This window comes from Talpa occidentalis, unplaced genomic scaffold (genome assembly GCF_014898055.3).
Source record: "Talpa occidentalis isolate TD23 unplaced genomic scaffold, MPIMG_talOcc4v2.1 talOcc4.4, whole genome shotgun sequence".
Taxonomy (NCBI): Eukaryota; Metazoa; Chordata; class Mammalia; order Eulipotyphla; family Talpidae; genus Talpa; species Talpa occidentalis.
Window position 1 is genome coordinate 55,590,424 of NW_023604295.1, and position 18,990 is coordinate 55,609,413.

Sequence of the window (18,990 nt, forward strand, 5' to 3'; positions counted from 1 at the left end):
AGTATCCTGGGAAGGAAATGGCTAGGTTCTGGGAGAGATGGCTTTTTTTTTCCTCAGTCAAAATACATACAAGTTGTTGGAGAATGTCTCATCAGGCAAAAAAGCAATGTTTGACTGCTTCATACTGAGTGCTACACAGTTTCCTAGAAAATGTCAGAATGTCTTCTATAGGCAGTATACCTTGAGTGAACATCTACCTCCCTGGGTGAAACCAACTTACCTGTAAAGTCTAATACCTTTTTGAATCATTTAATGTCATTTAGGTTGCTTGTTGATTTAAAAAGCACCCCAGAGCTTGTGTGAGTTTTTTTGTTAATCCTAAAATGCTATACATCTATCTTGTACTCTGAAAGTTCAGATGTACTAGAACATTCCCCACCCACTCATGAAGTATTAGGAGGGGGGTGGAGAAACACTGTTCTAAGGAAGCAAAGAAAAAGACTAAATCCCCAGTGAGGCAGTCAACTCAAATTTTCACTTATCTCAATTAAAAGCATCTCATTAATAACTTGTAGTAAACCATTTTATTAACTTAACCAATTCTCAGTGGCTTATCCCCTTTGGTTATTTTCTACATAAGTTAGTTATTTTATGATTTCCTTTCTTTGGTAGACAGAAAAAGGTATTTGTCTTTCTACTTTGACATCTTTATTAGTATCAGAAACAAATCAGTTCTAGACTGATATTAAAATAAGATCTTATGTGCCAATTTTTTCCTAACGAAAACAATTATTACATATATATGTCAATTTTCAGTTATGTCAAGAAATGTGACTTCTATATTCCGTAGTAGCAGGTACAAACATCAGAGATCCCCCCAAAAATCAAATTATAAACAAACACATGTTCAACATTTTGACGTAGGTTTTGATTTTTTTTTTTATCAGAAAATCTCCACACATCTACCACTTACCTTATCACTTACCTCACTTTTTATGTAGCTGTTGAGAAAACTGCTTGATACACAAGGCTTTGAGAATTGCATTGCTCTGGTCAGGTGTTTTCTTGTGTTTTCTAGATCAATAGCTGCACAGTAGAGTAGTAATACTCCCCTTTAGAGCTATAGTGCAGGAAATTCAAAGGAAATTCCCTTTCCCTTGTTGATTTTAACGAGAAACTCCAAAACTTTATACTACATGTGATGATTTTGAAACATAAAACAACAGGATGTAAGTTTAGAGTTCAGGCTTCTAGAACATATCCTTTTCAATGCTTCCTTTCTGCTCATCCAGTCTGTCTTCTCCAGAACACTGGAGAAAAAACAGGGTTAATAGAATACTTAGAGCCTTATAATAGACTGCTAATTAGAGAAAGACTAAAATTAGGAAACAAAAAGCTGTCATTGAAAAGTTTCTGTGGCAAAGGGGAGCCTACAATATCAATTTTCTTTACAACTGTGAAAACTTAATTTTGAGAAGAAAAACAAAATATCAGTGGGCTAGCGTCCTTCGATGCTTTGCGACTTGCTCTCCTTTTAATTTTTCAAGCTCAGTGGCTCAGTGGACTGCTCAGCGGCTCTGGGGCCCCACCAGGTCCTACAGCCCAGTCACCGAGCCCCCGCCCGCTAGCACAAGAAAAACACCAGAGGCCCCGCCTCCGTCGCTTTTAAGAGGAAGCGGGAGGAGACGCGACGGACGTGAGGCGCCGGAGCCACGCCCCCACGCGGGGCGGGGCTGCCTCCAGGCCACCTTCTCGGAGGCAGGAAAAGGGGTGGGGTCTTGTGTGATGTCATTCGAGAGCCCGCCCTGATTGGAGGGAACTTAGAAGAGTCCGGAGAAGGAGGCGGAGTCTAGTTGCCCTGGTGACGGGTTGCCCGGTGGTCGCCTGGTAACCGTTCGAGGCGGTCCTGGCTGCCGCGGTGCGTGAGGCAGAGGCCGCCGCGATCTGTGGGCCGGAGCCCACGCCGGGCCCTTTCTGACTGTTCTGGGATGGCATCCGCCGCGGCAGTCGTCACGCCGTCGGGTTTAGAGGATGGGGTGTCTCGGTCCCGCGGTGAAGGGGCGGGGGAGGTAGTCGTGGAGCGGGGCCCCGGCGCGGCCTACCACATGTTCGTGGTGATGGAGGACTTGGTGGAGAAGCTGAAGCTGCTCCGCTATGAGGAGGAGCTCCTCCGGAAAAACAACCTGAAGCCCCCGTCCAGGTGGGTGCCCTCGTCCCTGAGAGCCTGGGTGTCGGCTGCGCCCGGGGGAGCCTTTCTCTGGCCTGGGGTACACCGAGTGCGGGTTAGCAAGTACTTACCTCCATCTTCCTAGGGAGAAAGGGGCACTTCACCCAAACTTGGAGTTGGAGCTCACTGAGTTTAGACTTGCATTTTTTGTAGGGAGAGTAAACAAGTTTTGGAAGGGCAGGAAGACAGCTTGTCTAGTCTTTAAAGCACCCACAAACCGCTACAAAACACAAACTTTTTTTTTCTGATTATAGAAGTAATAAAAGTACCGATTGTAGAAAAGCACAAAATGTGTAGAAAATACTAAAATCACCAATAATCGCATCCCCAGAGATGAAATTATATCTGCCTCCAGTTCTGTTTTGTTTTTTTCCTGAAAGAGCCGGCAACATAGAAACTTGCTGAGCACTTAATAATGCTGTTAGTAAACTTGTTGACTCTGCTCTGGTTTAAAAGACTTCTTTCTATTTCTGAGATACCAGTACTCCAGAAACTGAGAAGTGGAAAAGAAACAAAATTACAGTTATGGAATTGTCTATGATAGAACCTGAAGTTCTGCCCTTGTGTGGGGAAAAGACATCCGTATTCTAAGGGCCTGCCTTTAGTAGCTGAGGGTAAAGGACAGGTAGCACTTTCTCCCCTAATCAGTATAGTTAGGGATAATCAGATCAATGTTTTACACCACTTTCTTCACATTAATACTTAAATTTGTTGATTTCATTGTGTAAGAGGCAATTTAAATTAACAATCTGTAGTACAATCTCTTAATGGCTATAGCTAGGCTCAGATAATTTGCCATCATAATTTTTATCTCAGTCCTTAGTCTCTTCCTGTAATTTGAATTTTAAAATATGTAGGTTTTTATGGAGACTGTCCATATTTGTAAATCAGTCCAAGGCTAGAGAAAAGGTCGTGTTGCTTGATGAATGATAAAAATTGTAGGAAATTGGGAATTATTACTTAACTGAGTTAACCCAAATAGTATAAACAAACAGCATTTTCTGTATTAATAAAAATGTATTTTTCCCAAGTATATTTTTCAAACTAAAGAATATTGCCTTAAGGTTCTATTGATATACTCTGTATACTATTTACTCAGAAGTTCAACAGGAAGCTTTGAATCATGGATGTGCATGGAACTATCTAGTCCAATGGTTCTCAGTTTGGTCACCAGACCAGCAGCATCAGCATATCCTGAGAACTTATTAGAAATACAATTCCACAGGCTCTTTCCCTTATCTACTGTATCAGAAATTCTAGGGGGTAGGATTCTGCATTTTAACAAGACTTCCAGGTGATTATGAAGCATCTGCAAATTTGAGAACCACTGCCCTGTCCTATAGTATGTATCAATGTCCATTTCTCTGTCCTGGGGTTATCAGTCTATAAGGAGAAGATGAGTTATTAACAGTGGGTTCTCTGAAAGGATTGGTAAGCATACATCTGGTAGGATTTCATGGCCCTTTTTTCTAACCGGTTTTCTATCCGGTTTCCTGTTATCATCCAGAGTATTTACACTTACTGTGCAGGAAAAAGTTTGTGAAGCATGGTGTATAGCACTGTGCTGATTCTTATGAAAAACAGTTATAATAGGTATAAATACTTCATAAACATAATAGCAATAGCTGTACATGGAAATGCAAAATAAAATCTTTGATCAAACTGAACTTGTTCTTAGCAAGTTTTATATCTAATTTGTTTAGATATATATCATGATTCTCCATGGACTGTTTTTAGAAGGGTCAGGGATTTGGCAAATGTCAACAAATGTTTGTTAGACTGGGGTTGTCATAGGCAGTGGTTCTTAATCCTGGCTGCGCCTTAGAACCATCTGGGATGGTCTTTTGAACTAGATCTATACTGAGGCTCTGATTTAATCCACGAGGGAAGAAGCAACGTTTGACCCTTCCCCAAAAGTTTCAAGAGCTCCTTAGTTGTTCGAATAAGCTGTCAAGGCAAAACAAATATTTAACAAAACTGATAGAGCAGAAACAGTAAGCAAAGATATTAATGATATTGTTTGTAAAAACTATAAAAATGCATGATGAATAATTGTTTAGGTTTTTAAACTGAAATACTCCTAATTCCATTTTGACAAGGTATTCTTTTATTAGTTATTCTTGACACATACATGATTTCGGAAAAAATAAAAATACTGTTTTTTTAACATGTTCTGCTTATTTTGGGTGTGACTCTGATTTAGTATGTGTAATAGTAATTATCCTAATCCTAATCCTGTTGATTAGAAGTTTTAATGTGAGTCTTCTAGATTGCTAGAAACTTGAAAGGGTAAATTAGCATTGTCTCTTGATTTTAAGGGAAAAATAAGTCTTTGGATATTTGGGACTTAGCTCCTTTCGTGACTGTAGACTTAATTGCAGTATTTTATATTCCTCCTCTCTTCTTTTGAAACAGACACTATTTTGCATTGCCTACCAACCCTGGTGAACAGTTCTACATGTTTTGCACTCTTGCCGCTTGGTTGATTAACAAAGCAGGACGTCCCTTTGAACAGCCTCAAGAATATGATGACCCTAATGCAACAATATCTAACATATTATCTGAGCTTCGCTCATTTGTAAGTGTAAACAGATCTCTTGTGCATATTTTCAAGTTATGGTTTTTAATATTGGTAACTAAACTATGCATTTTAGATGAATCCTCTGTGATTCATATATATATATATATTTGTATATTATATATACATATATATATTTGTATATATTATATATATAATTGTGTATGGATTTGTGTTCAGGTAAAACCTCAGAATGTTTGATAGTATAACATTAGTACACTTCTAAAAATGTTCACTGTATACTCTTTATAACCCTAAGTGATAATAATTTTCTTAATCTTGATATGTCTCAAAAGTAAATATATGGTTGCTTAGTTCCCTTCTGAAAAATGACAAAAAAAAAAAAAAAAAACACTAGGAGATTGAAACACTTTATATTTTGAAAGGGAACTTTGATTTAATAGTCCATGATAGCAGTTGATCTTTTCATTTCTGACTTTTCCTGGGGATAAGCAGTAAGAATTTTTGGCATGTGTGTTATTAATTTTTGACATGTGAATCACTCTGTCCTTCACATGGTTGTTTAACGATATGATACCAAGCTAGTAGTTTTACTTATTTTTCACCCTAACAAGATCAGTGATTTGTTCTGCTGCCATAAGGTTATTGCCTTTTAATTTGATACTTTGACAATAAAATGTCTTTATTTCCTTTTAGTGTTTTAGTTATCAATAGATTAAAAAAGAGTAAAGAGATGGAGTTCTAAGAAGGAATGTAATTATAGTTATTTTAAATCATATTTGAATAAGAGTAGTGATATTTTTATTCAGCAATGCTTTGCCTAAAATATTTTGACATTGGGAATATAAATAATAAAGCACTATTATTTTTGTATTTCAGGGGAGAACTGCAGATTTTCCTCCTTCAAAATTAAAGTCAGGTTATGGAGAGCATGTATGCTATGTTCTTGACTGTTTAGCTGAAGAAGCATTAAAATACATTGGTTTTACCTGGAAAAGGTAAACATTTTCCTTTTCTAGTGATAGAAATTTTATGTACATAGATTTTTTTCCTCTAAGGTTTCAGAGCTATTTAATTGAACCCATGAGTATTTTCTCTTGACTATTCTAAACTAAAAATGCCACAGGTGATTAGGAAAGGCAGTATACACAATATTGGGATGATTATCTGGTGTCTTCAAAAACCTGTTCTGATATTTTTTAATTAATTTTTTTTATTTTTTACATCATTGTTCATTTTTAAACAATATTTGCTTCTCCCCACCCCCTCAGGTGTAGTCCCCATAGAGTTTCCTTCACCACTGCAGCTGTGCACCATCACCTCAGTCCCCTGTTCTCCCTCCCTCTGATCCCTCTCCTACCTCCTTCCCTGCAGTATGTCTCTGATTTATAATTGTCTGTTTTTGTTTTGTTGTGCTTTGCACTGTTATTATTTTTTACACTGATGTCTTATTTGATTCCCCTGTATTCCTGCAATAAGTGAAACTATGCAATACTTTTCTTTTTCCTTCTGGCTTATTTCACTGAAGATAATCCCTTCTAGCTCCATCCACGTTGCGGCGAATGGCATGAGTTTATCTTTTTTGATTGCTGAATAATATTCCATTGTGTGTATATACCATATCTTCTTGATCCAGTCATCTATTTTTGGGCATTTGGGTTGTTTCCAGGTTTTACCTATTGTGAATAGTGCTGCAATAAACATGGGGGTACAGGTGGTTTTTGTGTCCTTTGGGTAGATCCCTAGGAGTGGAATTGCCAGGTCATATGAGACAGAGTGGAGAGCAGAACAGGGCAATCTACTGAAATACACTGCTAAGGGGAACAACAAGCCAGACAGGAGAGGTCTGTTACACCATGTGGGTTAGCTACCTGGCTGGGGATGGAGCTCATGCGACAGTGGCTGGCAATAGCTTGATAGCATTGAGACTTTAATCACTGTGCCATCAGGGAAGCCCAATTCAGGAATTTTTTTTTTTTAAGTCTCTTTGCATTTGTTTATTTACATATACAAAGTATATACATGGGGATACATTGGGATTATTGGTAGATTAAAGATTTTGGAAGGCAGTGTTCAGGTAAGACATGAGCAAGTACTGATTTTAGATTAGAATCAACTTCTGTAGAGAGGTGTATGTATTGTACCTGTTACTATTTTTTAATCTATGTTTAATAATATTTTCTCAGTTAAATAATCTAATCCCTGTTAACAAGTACTTTTAAAAACTTGCTTAACTTATGTTTTTATCAGCTTGACCCAAATGAAATTACTAATATTCAGCTATTTTTAATTAAAAAATGGCCATTTCATATGCTTCAACCCAAGCATTAGCACTTAGTGCGATATAAAGAATAATTATATGGTCCATATTACTTTTTTATTAGATTCTAAAATAAGTCATCAGATGTCCTGTTCCATTTGGCAGTTTTTTAAATTATATCTACTGTATTATAAATTTACAAGAAATTAATTACTATCTCACCCACTATTCAATCTTATACTTTCTTTATTTCTGGGCCTATTTTATTTTTGACACTTTATTGTGATTTGGATAATTAATGAGGACTAAATACACATGAGCGAAGCAGATGGAGGAAAACTGAAAGTAGGTATGAGAGAATATAACAGTTTGTAGCATGTAAATTACATAGAAGCTGCATATTTATATACCTAAATATGGCAAAATTAATCCTACAAGAACATTACCTTTGAAATGTTGTTGTTATCTATTCTAATCAATAAAAAAAAAATCAAGAAATTTATTCTTTAAGAAGATTGGTTTGGTACACATTCCTTAACATTTAATGGTGATTTTTGTTAACCTACCTGGGCATGGATTTTTTTTTTTTTTATATTTATTTATTTATTTATGCAAGCACTGGGTACAGTCAGAAGCACAGGAGGGTGAGAGAATTCACCAGAGCGGGGAACAGAACAGACAGACTGACGAAATACACTGCTGAGGGGAGCCGTGGGCGCGGTAGGAGAGGTCTGCGCACCATGTGGGACCCTCACCGGCGGCCGGGGATCAAATGGGCACTGCAGAGGCTGCGGGCAGCTTTGCCGCCCAGTGCTCAACTGCTGCGCCACCAGGGGAGGCCAGGCATGGATTTTTAAAATGTTTCCAGAAATAAACCCAGATACTTGGGATATCTTTAATTTAGGAAATCCATGTCATGTTCTTGTTGTTGTTGTTGTTGTTTGCATAGAAGAACTGAGGTGTAGGCCAGAGGTGTGGGGGATGAGAGGATTCACCAGAGACAGAGTGGGGAGCAGGACAGGCAAATTTGTTGAAATACGCTGCTAAGGGAAGCAGTGGGCGAGACAGGAAAAGGTCTCCTGTACCATATGTGGGTTAGCTCCTTGGCCAGGAATTGAACTCAGGCCACAGAAGTGAGAGCTCGGAGACTTAACCCCAAGGCCGCCAGGGAGGCCATATGTCATTAATCTTGATGGAGAAGTGATGATTCAATATTTGTGTGAGGATCACTGATTAGACTTTGGAAATTAGAATAAACCTGGAACTTTTTATATTGCCTCCATCAATGTAAATTTCAGGTTGATCAAAGATGTTAATGTGAAAAATGAAGCTATAGGAGTAATAAGATCAAAGCCATGTGGGATGTGAGCATTTAACAGTGATTTTGGAAGGGGGTGCAAAAACAGGACAATGTCTGGCTTAAAAGGGAGACTTTAGAATTCATCTTTTTGTCCTGCTAGATTTTTTTTTTAGCTCTCAGTTCATAGTGAACCTTATTATTTTAGGCCAACATACCCAGTGGAAGAATTAGAAGAAGAAACTGTTCCAGAAAATGATGCAGAATTAACATTAAATAAAGTAGATGAAGAATTTGTGGTATGTATGTTGTTGAACTTTTTGTTCATTTCACTTTTATATTCCCTTTCATTCTCTTAGTTAGCGTAGACCTCCATTTTCCAAAATATATTTCATTTCATTATTTCTAGAGAAGAAAAGCTTTTAAATGGAGTGCCAAGTATCAGTCATTTAGGCCTATGATTAAGATTGTTGTTCTCTTATGATTAAGGTCTGAATTTAGCAGAGGTTCTTAAGCTGTAGATCACTAGTACACATTTTATTAATGACCATTCATGATTTTGAATAGGCTGTAAATAATAAAAAATAATTTAAAAATCTACTGTCTTATGACCATACTCAAGACCTTTCTTGAAGGATTGCCTCTGAGGCTGTTAGTTCCCTTATATCATGTCTCTTGAATGTTTTTCTTTTCTCTATTCTTTACTTTCATTATATTATTCTAAGGGTTTCCTTCTTGTTTTTCCATTCCTTTTGTTAAGGAGAACTGTATCACTGCCAAAAAGCTGTTGGATATTACTTCATTTTGTTGCCAGACACTGTGGGGTGACTCAAGGGTGGTAGAGATAATTTTTGACAGTAAAGTTCTGCTGTAGTCATTTAGACACTAGAAATCTTCAGTTTTGGACTGTTTTGGGCATATCAGGATAGGATATATTGATAAGTATAAGGGGAAAAAAAAGAGTATTTATCACGATAGATTCTTACCTGCTAATAGAATCATATCCTTAGTAATTGGTAGTAGGAGAATTAAGAATGCATGTTTGTCAAAGAAATGGTAGAAAATTGGTAGTATTCCCAAATTACTGAGATTAGTATCCTCTATTTTAAAGCCATTTTTTCTAGGTCTTCTGTTTATATTCCTTTTTAATGTTCTCTTAATAATATTTAGTAACTTTAATTCCTTTTTTAATACATACTATTAAAGATTTTTTCTTATTTTTGTTCAGTCTACTACAGTTCAACAAGTATTTATTGATCATCTATGTAAATAGTACTGATTAGGTCATTGTAAAAGCATTATAAGCTTGACTTCTCTCTTGTGGGCATTCAGTCATTGACATTTCTATCATTTACCATGGTTAAGTAGACTATCATTAGTACAAACTCAGAATAGACTGAATTAGTTTTCAAAGTTGTGCATCTTTAGCTATGCTTAAGATTTAAGATGTTAATAGACAAGTTTTGACTTAACCTTTTCTTCACTGCCACCTCCCTAAAAATGTAAGCACTTGAGTGTGTGGAATCTGCATTTATATTATTTCATATTTTGTTAAAATCTTTCCAGTTCTGCAAAGATTCATGCAGTTCTTATATCTTAGTGGCTCCCTCTCCACCCTGGGTTTCTGAGTAGCTCAGAAAGTTGCTTTCTATTCTTTTTTTGTGGTTTTTTTTTTAGATTTATTTTTTATTTATTTATGCATACAAGAACTGGGGTGTAGCTCAGAAGTGCAGGGGGTGAGAGGATTCAGTAGAGACAATGTGGAGAGCAGAACAGGTGGATCTACTGAGATGCACTGCTGAGGGGAACAATTGGGGTGAGACAGGAGAGGTCTGCTGTGCCGTGTGGATTATTTCCATGGCTAGGATTGAGCTCATGCCACATTAGTCTTTATATTGAGTATAGTATATTATTTGAAAAACTGGAAATACTTTTTTTAAATTGTAAGTTTTATAATAATTAACTTTTAAAACTTTCATTTTCCTAAGGAAGAGGAGACAGACAATGAAGAAAACTTTATTGATCTCAACGTTCTAAAGGCCCAGACCTATCAGTTGGTAAGTTACTTGGGATAAATACAGGACCAACAAGCTGGAAATTGAAGCAAGTAAAAACTGTTGGTGTGCTGGAAATTGAAGGAAGTTGGCCATTATTTTATGTGTTGTTTGAAAAGCAGCTTTCAAAATTGTTGCCCTATATATAAATGTTATGGTATAGCAAATACAAAATCCAGAGGAGTGAGTAGGGCAACTGCTCTATACCATGGGGAATCACCATAGTGCCTGTATTGCAAACCGAAAATAATTTTCTTTCTAGATGTTATTTCTTTAATGGAAAAACAAATTATTCCATTTTAATTTATTTTCCATTATATGCTCCAATATTAAATGGTCTTGATTGTAAGAAGAAATTTAAATTCTTTTAAATAAAATGGTTTATATTAAGACTGCTATATAAATAAGTAGTCAGACATTGCTTTAAGTCAGTTTGTCTTTTTCAATTAGGAAATAAATTCAGTCTATAAAAGAAAACCCACTATATTTCAAAAGTATATATGAAATTTTTGCAGTTTCTCAATATGTATATTTCAATAAAGTGATTCTTGTTACACATTCAAAAAATTACCTATGGAATATATTTTTATTTGTCCTTTATTTAATTTTTGTCTAATTCTACAAACAAGTTTGGCTCTACAGTAGGTTTGGGTTCCTACCATGAAGACTTCTTTGGCTACCCCACCCAGGATGGTCTCATCATTTATCATTTACTGCCTCAGTATTGTTAGTCAGCATTAGTTGTTATTATTAATGATATGTGTGTGTGTCCTTCCTATTTGAGATGTAATAGAATTTTGTGGCTAACTTGCCTGAGTGTGTGAGCTGACTTTAATACTTTTAATACTTAATATGTATCTGACCTTGGGCAGGTTTTCAAACTTCTTTAACATCTTCATCTGTAAAATAAAGATTAAAATATTACCTTTTTCATAGGACTTTTTTTTTTTTAAAGATTTATTTATTATTTATACAAGCACTGGGTACAGTCAGAAGCACGGGAGGGTGAGAGAATTCACCAGAGTCAGAGCAGAGAGCTGAGCAGGCAGACTGACGAAATACACTGCTGAGGGGAGCAGCGGGCGGCAGGAGAGGTCTGCGCGCCATGTGGGACCCTCTCCCGGTGGCCGGGGATGGAACCGGCGCTGCAGAGGCTGCAGGGAGCTTCGCAGCCCAGCGCTCAACCGCTGCACCACGGGGGAGGCCCTTTCATAGGACTTTTAAAGATTAAAAGAGTTACTACATGTAAAGCATTTAGGATGTCTGCCACATAGAATATGCTTGATAAGTATTGGCAAAACCAAAATCATATCTTTCCTCCAAAACCTCCCTCTCAAATTTGATTTGTATAAGGTCAAAGATAATAATCACTTTTTGTATTGTTCATAGTGTAACACAGTTAAATGAATGAATGAAGTATTTTTTATTGTTCAACTGAAAATTATATTGGGATAATATGTTAGTATTTAAATCCAAGCAAATTAGCTCTAGTTGGAACAATACATTTACAGATCCCAGTGCAATTTTTTTTCTTTTTTTTTTTAAGATTTATTGTATTTATTTATGCATACAAAAGCTGGGGTATAGGCCAGAGGCATGAGGTCGGGAGAGGATTCACCAGAGACAGAGGAGGGAGCAGAACAGGCAGACTGACTGAAATATACTGCTGAGGGGAGCAGCAGGTAAGACAGGAGAGGTCTGCTGCGCCATGTGGGTTAGCTCCCTGGCTGGGGATCAAACTCATGCTATGGTGGCTGCCAATAGCTTGAGAGTGCTGAAATTTGCACCACCAGGGAGACCCAACACAGTATAGTTTTCAAAGTACCTTGAAATGTATTCTTTTACTGAACTCATGAGGTATTTGGGTAGATGTATTATCTCCATTTTAGAGGTACAAAAACTGACATAAGCGTGGGACAGTTTAATCTCTTACAAAGTTAATAAATTACAGTAGCTGAATTTAAGCTCAGTTTCTCCAAGCCGCAAGTCCACCTTTTTTCCTTTTACTGTATAACAAGCATTCAGTAGTATATAAAACAGATGCTTAGTGTTCCTGTATGTGTTGAAGATGATGATGATGACGACAAAGTATTCCTCAAAGTATGAGGGGGGGGGAAGTAGAGATGAATACACAGTATTCTCACATAGAACCTATCGTTGGGTTGTTCATTCTTTTATTGATGATATAAACAGAGGCCCAGAAAGGTCCTTGGGATTCCTTCTGGACAAAATAGTGTGAGTATTGGGAAGGATCAAGGTCATCTAATTTACCTCTACCACTTCTCTAGTGGTCCTGATATTAATCTTCACCTCAGTTAGCTATTTAAAGAAGGGGTTCCCCCTACCTGTGCCTTCATAAATTACCTTAAATACTAGATCCTTTAGACAAAGATTCTGTAACATCTTCTCATTGGAACTAAGACAGTGTGGTTGTGTCTTTGCGAGACAAAGTCTGGATACCAGGTGTTTGTGGATGGTCATCCATGAAAAACTAATGAGGCAGAAAGCCCTTTCATATTTTAAAAAATCTGGCAAGCTTATGATGTTGCCCACTGAAGCCATCTGCTTGTGACAGCTGTATCTGACTATAGCTTAGGCCCAATTCTGACTGTAGTTCAGGCTGCTCTTTCCCCAAGACAGAATTGCTATACAGGTTAGTAACAGATTTAAGGCTGTATATTTCACGCAGCAGGTGGAATCACAATGCAGAAGAAATATTATTTTAATAAAGTTGAATGTGATAAATTCCTCACTAGAACAAAAATGATGTATACTGTCTAGGAAATTGAAGCACTAAATGTATATGTGACTGTGCCATCCGAGCAATATATGAATTACAGCAAGCCTTCTCTACCTGTGATTTTGAAACAATAGGTGCTTCTCCAGTCATCTCTACCCCCTCACCCAACTTTGTCTTCACAGATGGATTCTGGTATTGCACTAATTTCTGATATTATTGTCCCTCGCACCACTGAAATGCAAGCTCCTCCAGAGCAGGACTTTTTTACATGTGTGTGGTATGTAGAAGTTACCCAATATGAAATAATATTGAATGAATACATACATCAATGAATGCTATTTTGCATTTGAAATTTTGTAAGCAAGGTGTAGTTTAATCTTCATTGAGAAATGAGCTTCTCAATAACTGCTTCCTCTTCTATGTACCATGTAGAATAATTCAGGGAGAAAATCTACTTCTGTTTCTTTATTTCATTAAATAAAGTATGGCTACACCCTGACAAGCATGCTTTAAAGCATGATAATTCAAGAAGATGTGATAAAAGGAACAAGAAAGAATGCAAATGAAAAAGACATGTTGCAGATTATATTCTCTGGAAGCAGATGCTGAAACAGTTTGGGGTGCAAGAGGCATATTATAAGCAGACACTGTAAAAGGAAGGGGAAGGAAAGCAGGATTAGACAGAAGGGAAGTCTAACTCTGATGCAGGCCTGGCAAAGCCCTGACCAACTTGGTGAGGTTACCTGCTTGGCTCAGTTCCTGGAGCAGGCTGCCCGGGAAGGGCACACGCCCAGGTAAAGGAGCCCTCTGCTGGTGAGACAGAGCCTGAGGGGGCTGACAGCAGGACACTGCTGGCCATACTCCCTGCAACTGAGCAGCAAATCCTTCTTTGAAAGGAGACCTGACCACTGTCCTGATTACCACAACGTGCTTGAAGCCTGTAACTGCTATTTTGAAGAATTTATTAAAAGATATGGTGTGGCTATTGACTAACTTTTGAAAGGTCTGTCTAATGGGATTATGCCACAGTAATAGTTTTCATGAATATTGAAAATTATGTTTTAAGACAAAGGTTCCTCCAATTGATCATGGATGCTTGTAAAGATCAAATTGGTTTGAGAAGTAGGAACATTTCAGCTTATTTATTTACTTTGATTTAAAATGCATTTTTTAAACCTTATTATTATTGTATGGTTCCTCTAGTTCTATGATTGTGCCACATACATCCCAAAAAATTAACTCCTGCTTGAGGGATTGCTGTAGTTTACAAGGTTTCATCTGTAGATTAGTTCTTTGAATTTTGATTTCATTTTTCTTACAAGGGAAACAAATATGAATGGATATTAAGTTTCAAGGCTAGCTCACAGAGTCACACGGTCTCTCTTTCCCTCTGATTCTTCAAATGTCCTTGAAATCTGAAATTTAACCCAAGCCTCCCTGAGCATGGTCATGGGAGAGAACACTGGTGCTGTATTCAGGCTCTGACAGTTGTCTTGTGGCGGTTAGGAGTGCAGTGGGATGTTCAGAGATGTGAGGGGTGAGAGCAGGGAAGGAAGACTGGTAGGAATGTGTTAGGGAGGTGTTTGGACCATTTCTATTTCTAACTCAAGTAAGTCAATTGGAAACTGCCTGCGTGTTCATGGTAGCTACGTTGTAATTACGCGTGGTCTTTTGTAGCTCCCCTCCATTCTGAAGCTCAATAGAATCACAGCAACAGTGTTCTGGCAGCATAACGCAGATGTGTCATTCTCCTCCCCCAGTGAAAAAAGATGGGAGGGAAGCTGTGCGCTCTCCGAATTCTATTTTTAAATGCCCATCATTGCATTTCAAAACATTTTTTTCAAACATGCCATAGATACCATTCTTCTTTGAGATGCTAAATTTGAGGTTTTAGAAACCAAATCCTGAGTTACACAGCATAAAACCAACTATCTCAAAAGGTTTAAATACAATTGGTTTTTAATTACTTAGCAAAAAATTCATTGTACCAAGAATGAGGATTTTTAGCTTAAAAAGCAAAAGCTATAAGGAAGTAAAAATCTGGACTGAGAATAAAAACATCATTTCAGCTTTAGTTTATAGAATATTCTCTCAGCAAGTCTAAAATATTACAATTAAAGGGGGGGAGATGGATCTACTTTGGTTAATATCTAAAATACTTCCAATTTTCTTTATTTTATATATGATTTATACTTCCCTTCTGGACAAAATGTTCTTTCTGAGCAATACAGGAAAAAAAATATAAACTATTCTACCACATATTTGCCCCATAGATTATCACTGGTTCTCATTCCTGCTTAAGGAAATGTTTTCTTTTTTCCCCTTTCCTAAAACGTGTTAGTCCTCCTGTCTATGTTGTGATTTGGAGAGGTCTATGATTGGTATTTCACTGAAAAAACTACTAAAACACCACATGTTTGAGTGTGGCAAAACACATTATGACTGAATAAATGCTTTTACTTCTCTGATAACTTGCTTGCACCACTCCATCAGTTTTACCTCTGGAGTTGAATAGGAAATATGGGTTAAAGAAAAAAGCTGTGTGCCTCACTATAGAGAAGGCTCAAACCACAGTTCTTAGTGGTTTTAAAAGAGAGTTTTTGCTTGATCTTCAATGTGGGGTTTGAAGTTACACTTGACATAGGAAAAGTCCTTATTTCCATCCTGGTTTTATTGTGAGCCTAGCAAGAAGGAAGGAGTCTAGCAAGGACTTTTCAAGGTCCTTTCCAGATCTAGGTCCTTACATTCAATGTAGATGCAATAGTGGAAATAGCCTGACCATGTGTCCCTGACCATGTGACCATGTGACTATGAATTAATTTCATTGTGACTCTTAACTGTAAAATGAAGATACAGTGCTTCTCAAGGTTGTTTGTGAGATTAATATAACTTAACTGTACAGCACCTAGAATGGTGCTGGCATAGAGTTGCCCTTGATGTATTTCTTATTTTTTATAGTTTTTCACCTTTCTTAGAGATTAGAATTTGTTACGAACTTTCTTCTATACCATAGAAGAGTAGAAAAGGCTCCAATCTCTCAGTTATGGTAGATTGCCATAACTGTAAAAAAAATGCTCAGGGCATTTTTAGTAAAAACTTACGTAAGATATAAGATATCAAGAAACTTGCATTTTGACATAAATTAGGAAACCTGGTGATCCCTTGGCTTTATGGGCATAATCTGTCATGTGGATATTTATTGAAGATCCACTAGACTAAATCTGTTGTCACATAAGTTCTCCCCTATAGAAATGATAACTGGGAATTTGTTGAAAAGAAATATAATTTTTGTAGGAAATCATTTGAGAGCTGTCATTTTATAAAAGCATGGGTTATATTTCCTTAATCAATACTAATTGTAGATACTTATTATGTATCTAAATATTATTAGGCAGGTACTTAGAATATAGGCTTCTTTCAGCCCTGTATAGAGTTATATCCTTTAACCCCCATCATCACCCACCCCTATTTGTGTTAGTACTTTGAATACCAGACTAATGATTCATTGTCATCCAGGACATCTAGTTACTCACTAAAATTTGTGAAATATCTTACATATCCATTACTTCAGCTGTCTTCCGAGCCAGGTCCTCTTCTCATCTTGTGTGTTTCAATATGATATTCAGTCTTTCAATCTCACCCCAACCCTTTTCCAAAAATTTTCACTGTATTCCTTTATCTTACTTACCTAAAACATGGCTTTTATCAGGTTATTTTGAATTCAGTAAACATTGATGACTTTCCACTGATCATTGGCCCATTTGTATAAATTATAAAATAAGAAATTTTTGATCTTTCAAGAATCTTAGCATTTTGCCCACATTATCAACCTCATTTTCCTGTAAGTAACTCTTTTTAAAAATTTTTATTCTTTTAATTGTTATTGAAGTACCATTGTTTTACATCCTTGCTAGTGTTTTGACAGTACAGAATTTCCTCCGTTGGGTGTAGTCATCATAGAACTCTCACCTTGGAAGCACCCATAGCCCTTCACCATAGTCTATTATGTATACTGCCACCTCCCAAACCCCCATCACCATTCTCAACTCTCCTCCAACAGATGAGTGGATCAGGAAAGTGTAGTGTATACACAATGAAATACTACTCAGTGGTCAGAAAGATAAAATCAAGTCATATGTAGCATCATGGATGGAGCTGGGGGGGATTATGCTAAGTGAAATAAGTCAGAAGGAGAAAGATGAATACTGGATGGTGGCACTTATATGTGAAATATAGTGACAACATATATAAACATATGTTGCCACATATTTAGATAGCCCAACAAAGGGTCACAAAGACAAATTTTGAAAACAACCCTTTTAAGTTGACCATAGATCTGTGACTATCAGAAGAGAATAATTTCATTTCCAGTAAACAATTCCTTTCATAGGATTTCAATGGTCTCATGAACCTATTTGCTTCCATGATATCCCATCCTTCCTCTTTGTCTCTGCCCAAAATGCCTTGCTGTCATCTCTCTATCTGATTCTTAAATCTTTAAGGTTCAGTTCATGTGCTGTTTTCTCAGACACCTTTGTTTATCACCCAGTTCCATTTAATCCTATGATTCGCAAATCTAGAACCTATAAATCTTTTTTTTATTTTTTTAAGATTTATTTATTTATTTATTTATTTATACAAGCACTGGGTACAGTCAGAAGCGCGGGTGGGTGAGAGAATTCACCAGAGCCAGTGCGGAGAGCAGAGCAGGCAGAAGGACCGAAGTACACTGCTGAGGGGAGCAATGGGCGGCAGGAGAGGTCTGCGCGCCATGTGGGACCCTCCTCCGGTGGCCGGGGAGCAGCCGGGAATCGAACCTGTGCTGCAGAGGCTGTGGGCAGCTTCGCAACCCAGCGCTCAACTGCTGCGCCACGGGGGAGGCCCTAGAACCTATAAATCTTAATAAAAACATAACTGGAATGTTTCTTCATAATGTTTTTTATCATTCTACTCACTGTCTCTGGACTAGAACAGAACCTGGCATCTAATTGGCACTGAAGATAAATGTGTTGGATGAATAAAGTCATTTTACCTTGCTTATAACTCTTCTCTGCCTCGCCTTTGGCTGAGAGGACAGAATTCACATTTCTCACTTTCCTTAGGAGGTATTCCTAAGCCTTACCTCCTCATCTTAACTAAGGTCTTTCACAATGTATTCAAGTCTCTTTGTTCTTTTTTTTTTTTTTGTCCCTACTATTTGCCTTCTTAGCCTTTAATCTCTCTTCTTATAATCTTCACAAGCCATGTTCGTTTCCATTTCAACATTGTCACTGATGATATTTTCCTGACAAACACTTGGTTAGTCTCTTTACTATTTACATCCCATAGATTCTTGTAAGTGTAGCTTCAGTCTTACTATCACCATTAAAACACACTTTTTCCTTCTATTCAAGCTTCTGAAGCATTTACCACCTGTACCTACCAGTTTTAGAACATTGAGATATTTTTACCTGTTCATTGATAATAACCTTACATTTTTTGAAAGTGAGGTTATCCCTTATTTAAAAGAATGAACATATACCAACAAATCAGACAACATAGACCTAATAGACAAATCCTTAGAAATACATAATCTTCCTAGACTGACTCATGAAGAAATAGAAAATTTGAATAGACTGATTACTAGTAAGGAGATTAGATCTGTTATCAAAAATCTTCCAACAAACAGAAGTGCAGGACCATACAACTTTGTTGATCAATTATATCAAACATTCAAAGAAGATTTAATATCTATCTAATTCTTCCCAAAAAATGAAGGAAGAGGACATTTCCTAACTCTTTTACCAGAATTACCCTTGTACCAAAATCAGGCAAAGACATATCACACATACATATAAATCACACATACTTACAAATAAAACTATGAAAAAATATAAAGAAGAATGTAAAAATTTCACAAATCCCAACAGTAGATATAAGCATTTACAGTCTTT

The 18,990-nt window shown here is 37.0% G+C and overlaps 2 protein-coding genes across 6 annotated transcripts in view; one reads left to right on the forward strand and one right to left on the reverse strand.

Moving 5' to 3' along the window:
- The window catches only part of HHLA2 (HERV-H LTR-associating 2), a 103,325-nt gene extending 101,744 nt beyond the window's left edge, over positions 1-1,581 (reverse strand). Inside the window, exon 1 of one of the 2 annotated variants that reach the window (XR_008553879.1) lies at positions 926-1,581. The gene's annotated coding sequence lies outside the window, so the exon portion shown is untranslated. Of the gene's footprint in view, positions 1-913 lie in introns of both variants that reach the window. The other variant, XM_054700624.1, reaches the window with a different exon arrangement.
- A 240-nt stretch (positions 1,582-1,821) lies between these two features.
- The window catches only part of IFT57 (intraflagellar transport 57), a 74,193-nt gene continuing 57,024 nt past the window's right edge, over positions 1,822-18,990 (forward strand). For 2 of the 4 annotated variants that reach the window (XM_037525601.2, XM_054700625.1), the window contains exons 1-5: positions 1,824-2,140; positions 4,583-4,745; positions 5,586-5,704; positions 8,472-8,562; positions 10,252-10,320. In XM_037525601.2, the coding sequence (XP_037381498.1) occupies positions 1,929-2,140; positions 4,583-4,745; positions 5,586-5,704; positions 8,472-8,562; positions 10,252-10,320 (654 nt within the window). In that variant the 5' untranslated portion in view covers positions 1,824-1,928. Of the gene's footprint in view, positions 2,141-4,582; positions 4,746-5,585; positions 5,705-8,471; positions 8,563-10,251; positions 10,321-18,990 lie in introns of all 4 variants that reach the window. The other 2 variants (XM_037525600.2, XM_037525602.2) reach the window with 2 other exon arrangements.